At 43.7% G+C, this 8,982-nt stretch overlaps 1 protein-coding gene across 2 annotated transcripts in view; it reads right to left on the bottom strand.

The window, feature by feature from the left end:
* Window positions 1–680: 680 nt before the first annotated feature.
* UNC5C (unc-5 netrin receptor C) overlaps window positions 681–8,982 on the bottom strand; it is a 431,180-nt gene continuing 422,878 nt past the window's right edge. Inside the window, exon 17 of one of the 2 annotated variants that reach the window (XM_070372114.1) lies at window positions 681–8,538. In XM_070372114.1, the coding sequence (XP_070228215.1) occupies window positions 8,376–8,538 (163 nt within the window). In that variant the 3' untranslated portion in view covers window positions 681–8,375. The remainder of the gene's footprint in view (window positions 8,539–8,982) is intronic. The other variant, XM_070372113.1, reaches the window with a different exon arrangement.

Raw genomic sequence — 8,982 nt, 5'->3', positions numbered from 1 at the left:
GAGTGATTTAGCACACATATACAGTGTGGCTCTTTGCAGACTTTTATTTTTAAATTTTATTGAAGTATACTTGACTTTTAATGCTGTGTTAATTTCTGCTGGTAGTTTCATGTTGAATGTAGTTCCCTGTGCTATATGGTAGGATCCTGCTGTTAATCCATCCTACATACATTAGTTCGCATGTGCTAATCCCAAACTTCCAATCCATCCCTCTCGCATCCCTGCTCCCCCTTGGCAACCACGAGTCTGTTCTCCATGTGTAGAATTCATCTAAAATGGACTATATGAGGGTCTGGCCTTCGTTCACTTTCTTCCCAACTCTCCAGGGCCTCTGACCCACAGTACCCAGACCTGGTCCCTGCCGTAACTGCTCACTGATATCACCTGGGAACTTATAATAATACTCCCAAGGCCAAGTCTACACCCCAGACCTGTGAATTCAGGTTCTCTGAGGGTGAGATCCAGGCAGTCATTTTGTAAAGCTGCTCAAGTGACACCATTGTGCACAGAGGCTTGAGAAGCATTGTTCCATAGCCTCATCCTGGCCTGAGGGAGGCTGTGGTTACCGTCTGTGCAGGGTCTAAGTGCTCTTCCATGCTATTGAAGAAACACTGGGTGACTCTTCACACAGGGGAGGGCTCCGTGAAGGAATAAGTGAGGCAGCACACTCTGTTGCTTATAAATATAATTTATTACCTGTTTAAAAATTCTTTCTTGCATTTTGTACATGTTGGCTGACAGGATAGATGCAGGCAAATTTACAAACCAAAGAACTGCAGGGAAATGGAGAGAGGCAGCCAGGGCTAGCATCCCTCGCTTCCAGCGCATGGCGACTCGGATGGGACCCCAGAGAGCCCGCCTCTGCAGGGGGTTTCTAGAAAAGGAATTGCATAGAAGATACAGCAAGAGGGAACTCTGAAACAGCCAGAGAAGTGTTCCATATCTGAAAAGCTAAGGTGGTGTCATTGTGTTTGAGAAAAGAAGGATAACACAGCACAAAACTTTACTGTGCCATTTCCGCAGTTGAACTGTCCCCCGGGACTAGCAGGTGGGTGACACGTCTCTATCGCACAGACTGCTGGGGAGTTTTCTCTGATAAACATTGGTTGTCTTCTTTAGAAAGAATGAAGAGAAGGTCACCAGTGTGTGACAGGTTAACAAACTCAGTGAACACGTACATCACCGTGATACACAGCACACACACATACACACATGTAGGGATGCTCTTCCCTGCAATGGGGCTGAATGCATCCTGTTGGGAGGCTGAGGGTCACACTACCAAAGGGGAGGATGCAGGTCGCACCTCAGCTTGTTCTGACTGCTGTCCTCCTGTTTTTTCAAGGCCAGGAGGAGTATGTGTTAGAATTTATTCACCCTCATTTATAGGCGTCACCTAACTATAAAAGGGTGAGGTGTTTTGCGCTGGCTGTGGATTTCTTGCTCTTTTGCTCAATCAGGTTTGGCATCTGGGACATGTTTCAGGTCACAGTTCTTGGATGTTGCCTCACGACAGTGCTGACCTTCAGAGGTCAGGGTTTATCAATGCTTAGGCTGCTGATCAGCAATAATTGCCCACGATTCACCTTCTGAACTCAGTACCGAGGGTTATTCCACCCTGGCTGGTGCCATCATCTTCAGTAACTGCTCTGATACTGCCAAGTCCAGGAGACTTTGGAATTTAAGATTGGCACATAGGACTTAAACATATTGGCTAAAAGACCCTGAAGTGTTACAGCTTCAGCAGCTTAGACTTTTGCTGAGGCACAGTCTGAAATGGCAGGTGTGGAGGCTGATGTACACCGTAGCAGATGCTTTGTCTCGTGGGCAGCTGACCTTATCTCAGGCCACCTGCCTTTTTCCCTTCTCAGCAGCTGGTGGGTCAAGACTCCTGACACTCTGCAGAATCCCAGATCATCTCCGGACAGTTCTCGGTAGTAAGTAAAAGTCTGAAGTATATGGCTGGCTGGGAAATAGCTTCTGTATTGGTTGGTTTTGTTTGGCAGTGCATTTATGGAGTTCCTGTCTGTCTGTCCTGGCAGCACTTTCCTTGACCATGCTGAAATACAGCCAGGCGTGTATGTTATGTCTGGGTGCATGAGCCCATTAATATTCCACCTGTAGATCAATTCAGGCAGGTGACAGGGCCACTGAAAAAGCTGAGAGCCATGAACTCTTCTGAAGACAGATGTTTAGAGCAGGATTTCCAAAAATGGGGCAATCACAGGGCTGATAAGACTAAAGTATCAGGAAGTTAATTGTTGGTATGTAGAGCAAACACACCCAGTGACATATAAGGCCATCTCCCTATTTTCACAAATTGGTTTCAGGCATGAATTATGGAAATATTTATGACTCCATTGGCTTAACCTGTATAGACACAGGCTTAAATTATTAATGCTTACAACGTATTTATTCCCCTTATGTCTTATTCCATAAAAAAATCATTTGAGATGCAAAGGAACTTTCTCAAAATAATCATTACAGCCAGAGATTATACAAATAGATTTCTTAGGGTAAAGAAATAGCACTTGATTGCACAGAGGCAAAGTTCTAAGGATTTCAGCCAACATTAGCTCAGTGAAGTTTAAAAAAATACAAAAAACCAAAAAGGCAAAGTGTAATCGTTGGTCCTGTGAGGCACTCAAAAGGTAAAACAACGTTTTATTACCTTGAGATAATCAGTCATAAAACTATTTTCCTTATTGGTTCCATAAATTCTAATGCTCATTGACCATTATCATCTTTACAAATAATTGATTTTGAGGGATGGCATGATGGCATTCTGACTCACAAAAGCGCCTCTGCTCTCAAAGCAGATGGATCAAACCCAGTTTCACTTGGCTGTGTCCACAGGCATCCTTCCTGTCATTGGCCTCAGACTTGGACTGGGGTCTCTGTGCAAGATTGATAACTTGTCCAGAAGTCAGCAAGACCCATAGCTCCTGTTCAACCTGAAGTCTGAAGACTAGATAAGGAAACTTTTTCTACCTATTTTATACTCTCTGGAAGGTCAGTATTTTTATGCATTTGACCTCACGTACAGACCTTGTAGTGGCAAAGGCAGTGAACCCTGAGTAGATGGTGATCAATTACTGCTTCCTGCCTCAAACATCCATGAGAGAGACAGAGGCAGATGTGGACCAGGAGCGCACTGCTGTGTTCCCAGCAGAGACACACCTCAAGATACATGAGCCAGAGCCTTGTCTGTGCCTCTCCAGAAGAAGGTAAATAAAATCTCAATTCTACTCTTGCAATGTTTAAAATATCTTGCTTACACCCCTAAAAAGTGTTACTGACTGTATAGTTTCCAGAGTGTCCTGAACTCAGTCTCCATGACTTCTTCCTAACGAATGGTTCTACTATCTGAAAGTTGGGAGATTAAAATCTACAAAATAATAGTGAAAGTATTAGTTGCTTAGTCATGTCTGACTCTTTGTGACCCCATGAACTGTAGCCCGCCTGGCTCCTCTGTCCATGGAATTCTTCAGGCAAGAATACTGGAGTGGGTAGCCATTCCCTTCTCCAGGGGATCGTCCCAACCCAGGGATTGAACCCAGGTCTCCTACATTGCAGGCAGATTCTTTACCATTTGAGCCACCAGGGTAGCCCCACAAAATAGTGGTATGTATCAGTATAAAGGGTTGGAGCTACATGTTGTCTAAATATTATCAGGGTAATTCATTTTTTCAACTATTGTCCTTTGTCATAGGTGTCTTTTATCTGCCATTTCATTCAGTTCTTTCTGATTGGGCCTATGATAGCATTAAATTACTAATACCCATTGTTGTTGTAGTTTAGTTGTTAAGTTGTGTCTGACTGTAACCGCATGGACTGCAGCCTGCCAGGCTCCTCTGTCCATGGGATTTCCCAGGCAAGAATCCTACAGTGGGTTGCCATTTCCTTCTCCTGGGGATCTTTCCAACCCAGGGATCGAACCTGCATCTCCTGCTTGGTAGGTAGATTCTTTACCACTGAGCCACCTGGGAAGCCCAAGATGGCTAATGGTTATTCAGTATACCAAAGGACATCTCACCCCAAACACTGACTTGCCTTGGAAGAGCTTACATTGCTTCCATGAAGATGGAGTTCTCCTGGGTAACTGAGGTGCGTGTCCACACTGCTGTTCATGCTGTTTATGAAAGGCTCTTGGCTGTGAGCACCTTGGTGTTACAGTTTGCTGACGCCTTGTGCCCAGTTATCAATATTCTGAATCTAACTTCTATTCCTTCCAGAGCACATTAAGGAAATGTGATTTAGTGAGAGGAAAATGAAAACAGGATGAAACATCTGCCTTTAGATCCCCAAATTCAGAAGGAAGCTAGTTTCTTCTCCTTGATTAACAACCACAACAGTTTTCACTTCATTAGATGTAGTATTTGCATATATAAAACTTATTTCCAATTGGATGCTGCTTATGTCTAGTCAAGGCTCTGGTTTTTCCTGTGGTCATGTATGGATGTGAGAGTTGGACTGTGAAGAAGGCTGAGCGCGAAGAATTGATGCTTTTGAACTGTGGTGTTGGAGAAGACTCTTGAGAGTCCCTTGAACTGCAAGGAGAACCAACCAGTCCATTCTAAAGGAGATCAGCCCCGGGATTTCTTTGGAAGGAATGATGCTAAAGCTGAAATTCTGGTACTTTGGCCACCTCGTGCGAAGAGTTGACTCATTGGAAAAGACTCTGATGCTGGGAGGGATTGAGGGCAGGAGGAGAAGGGGACGACAGAGGATGAGATGGCTGGATGGCATCACTGACTCGATGGACGTGAGTCTCAGTGAACTCCGGGAGTTGGTGCTGGACAGGGAGGCCTGGCATGCTGCGATTCATGGGGTCGCAAAGAGTCGGACATGACTGAGCGACTGATCTGATCTATGTCTTCAAAAATAAATATCAGAGAACTAAAAGTAAGTTTTAAAACACATGAAGCCTAGTGAAAAATATAAATAATAATGACAAATCTTCAAAAGCTGTTTTGTACAGATTTTTATGTGTTTCTATTATTTCTGTGACACCAATTTGAGATGCGTATGGAGTCAGAAACAAACGTACTAGGCTCATGAAATGCGAAGTCGCTCAGTCGTGTCCGACTGTTTGCGACCCCATGGACTGTAGCCTACGAGGCTCCTCTGTCCATGGGATTTTCCAGGGAAGAGTACTGGAGTGGGGTGCCATTTCCTTCTCCAGGGGATCTTCCCAACCCAGGGATCGAACCCGGGTCTCATGCATTGAAAGCAGACTCTCTTACCATCTGAGCCACCGGGGAAGCAACCAGGCCCATAATGACATGTAAGTTTTGATGTGGGCAATTTAAGCGGAAAAAAAAAGTGAGAATAAGAAATGTCTTGTCTGATGTGAAAATTTCTGCATGTCGGTCATAAAGATGCTATACATGCTACAGGCATCCATTCCCACTGTCAAAAACTCCTCCTGAGATTTCCTATTAAACTTGGGGCAGGTAGTGTTATCTACCACTAGATGGCACCATGCACAAGTGAGAGATTTTTTTTTTTTTTTCCTTCCAGATGAAGTAAACTGGTTTTTGCTCTCAACCTACAGCGAAGCCCTAGGAATGAAAGGGAGGGCGTGTTACAGGATGGCTCATGAAGTTGCTCCCTATATACTGAACTGTTGAGCCTAGGCCTTCTGAGTTTGAGAGCAATTTAACAGCTATTACTTGACTCCCCAAAAGAAGGAAATCAGAATTTGCTGTGTACATTATTTGATGTAAATGGCGTGCTATACATATGGAAGTTTGCTCCCCTGACAGGGAACATGATGGGGGTCTATGACAGACAAGGACCTCACTTGTAAGGAGTTAACCGCCTTTCCCCTTTCTGGCGCTAAGATGCAGAACCAAATACCAGGACGCACTTCAAGTGAAGCCAGTGGCTTTGAAAATACAACTCCTGCTGCCTTCTGTAGTTCTGTGTTGATGACTTTTTAAAAGTCAGTTTTGAAATTATCTGGCTACTACATATTTGCTCCTTTCTATTTTTCATTAGGCATCAGATTTCTAATTCTTGCCTTCCAGAGATGACAGCCCCCCAAACCAGCAATGGTGAGTGATCTTGAGAAGTCATTTGAAGATGCAGCAATGCACCATAGCTCTTTTTCTGCTTCCCCCTTTTTAAAAATTAAGTTTTTTTTTTTTTATGTAGAGTACAATTTTACTATCTTTTGGTCAAAGATACATTGGTATAAGCATGATACACTGAACTTGTTTATTAGTGCAATCTTACCTTTCACAGCAAGTGTCATGTATTTTTATGTACGGTACAGGGTGTGGTCTGAGAGAGACAGATGATGGAATAGTCTTCATGTATCTAAAACAGAAGATAAGAAAAGGCTCCCTACCAAGGTATCAACAGTTTCTCAGTGATGAGGATAGAAGAACCTGGGAATATCAACAAATTACCCAAACAGGTGAGGAAATGCATATGGAAAGAAGGGGAAAAGGGTAAGATTATTTCTAATTCAAATCCATTCAGTAACTTGGATACCTCTAGCCCCAAGGTAAACCACAGCCGTGCTTTGAAAGTGCCGATTCATATGCAGGGGTGCTTGTTCAGTCTCGGTTTGGCTCCTGGCCTGTTGACTCTTTACCCCCCCACCCGCTGAAAGAATTGAGCCCCTGTGTTAAAACGAAGAGCCTGTATGGGCCTAAAGAAATATCATCGTTTACACAAAGTAGTCCGTTGACTGACTATTTTTCAGTTAAAAAATTTTTTTAATTAAAAAATTTTTGACCAAGACAATAATAGAACATAATTTGCAACTAGTCAGGAAGGCAACTGGTCCCAAGAGAGGAAAGAGAGTGATAAGGGGATGCCATCTCTGGGTGAACAGCATGATGCAATGACGCGACGACGGGACTTGAAAGCATAACAAATATGTTACAGGTCAGAATAATTATCTGCCAAGTCAGAACTATTTGGAAGGCATAATGTAGCCTGGGCGAAAGACAGGTTGAATCGTTAAATGATCCAGGTCAGCGTCCATTGTGGTCTTCAGACTGATGAAGGAGGCTGGAGGCATCACAGTGGGAAGTCAAATGTTTTAGGACCTTGAGCCGATCTAATCCACCCCTTCATTTTACAGGTGAGGAAACCTGAGGTCCAGTGAGGGTAAATGACTCTCCCCGCGGAGCACAGATGACAATGACAAACCCAGAATGAGAACTGGTTTCCTGATCTCCAGCTCAGAGGCTGTTCCTTCAATCACACTGCCTCCATGGTAGACAGAGGACCCACCAAAGGCATGTGGGGCTGCATGACCACAATACTGCGTAAGCTTGAATCGAGAGCATGTCCCGTGACAATACATGGGGGACAAAGCCCCTGCCTGAGCAAGCTCAAAGAACAGACTGACAAAGTCGGTACGCATTTACCACCTTCTCAGGCAGAATGAGTGAAGAAAGATAAAAATGTCAAGGAAGCAAGGGATGCCTGCTTAATTAAACTGGTGACCACATCCACCTTGTTATGAGAAGGTGCCCAGGTCAGGTCGATACCTAAATACTAACAGTACTGCTAACAAAAACAAGGTAAAAGTAAATCCTTTTACTAGAATACTTGTAAATACTCATCAATAATAATAATGATGATGATGATAATACCTTTTAAAAAAACCAAAACACTTCAAGTTGCATATTACCAACACACAAGTTGTGAAGAAATTCTTGTGTTGTTGAACATGAATCAATGTCTTCCCTGTGATGATACAGCTTTATTCCCGAGGGCATGAGACAGTGCCCTCAAGGAATAAGAAGTCTTATCTATTTCTCCTTTATGCTTAGATTCTCCACTTCCCTGATACAAACAGTAACACTGGTTCTACAAGTTCTAGAAAGAGAACACTGATGGGAGGATTATCTGAGACACTTGATGCACACAATTTGTAGGAAAACTCTTGTGATTTCTCTGTAAATTACTAATCTGAAAGAGACACAGCAAACCGTCCACAGCTTCAACTTCAAATGATTTAAACAAAAATAGAACGAGCCATGGACAGTGTCTGCATCCCTGTCCAATTTGATGTAAACAACGTTTGTAGAAATTGGGTTTGTTAAGAAAGTTTATCCATATATCTGGATAGCAATAAAAAGCGTTTCCTAGGAAACTGTAAGATCCTGTACCACACAGCATACAGCCCAACTAAGAGGAAAATTAGGTTGATTTCTAAATTCAAGATACACATTTGTACAACTGTTCTGAACTCCTGTGGCGGTGTCCGAGTAGAGTGGGCGTGTACATTGGTGGCTGTGTCTGCCTTCTCTCTCCCGCTGCAGTCTTGCCTGTGGAGCTCACTGGTCCAGACGGGTTTCCTCCTCAGCTGTGAGCCCCTGGGCTCTCCTCCTGCACTTCAGCCCCAGCCTGGGTCAGTACTGCCCTTCTGCTAATGACACTACTGTTTCATGTCTTCCCATTTCCTCTAAGACAGCTGCCAGCACGCTCAGGTTTCCATCTGGGAAGTTCTGTGCTTCCCAGAGATCCAGGATGACACCAGTTGGACTTGATTTGGTGGCAAAGTAATTCAAGTACCTGTAATTGGTAATGGGAAAAAGGGCTGAACGGTGTGATTTATGGGTCTGTTTTCTTTTCGGTGTTGACGAAACCTTTTTGTTTCTGCATTTCTATAAGTATCCTGGTCCCCCTTGAGAAACTGGGGCTTGCAGTGAGCTGTCCTGAATAACTAGCTCATGTTTAATTAGGTCAGCCCCAGACAGGAGACGTGATGCTTAACTTTGTTAACCTCAACTCTGAGTAAGATAATTTAAGAGACAAGATGTCTATGGGTCACATCCTGAACAGGAAATCAAGAGGCTTATGTTTTCTTTCCAGCCCAGCCTCTGATCATCTTTGACAGGTCAGGCCTGGGGTTTTGCTTGGTAGTGATGGCAAAGTTCTAAAGAGAAGAGGCTCCTGAGGTCTCTTCATAACGGCACTGCTGTGTTTAGCATGTTAATTACCCATCCAGCATTAGGT

The sequence above is a fragment of the Bos mutus genome, chromosome 6, assembly GCF_027580195.1.
Source record: "Bos mutus isolate GX-2022 chromosome 6, NWIPB_WYAK_1.1, whole genome shotgun sequence".
NCBI classification, from domain to species: domain Eukaryota; kingdom Metazoa; phylum Chordata; class Mammalia; order Artiodactyla; family Bovidae; genus Bos; species Bos mutus.
Note: the sequence above shows the minus strand (reverse complement) of the source record. Positions and strands in the feature narration are given on the sequence as shown.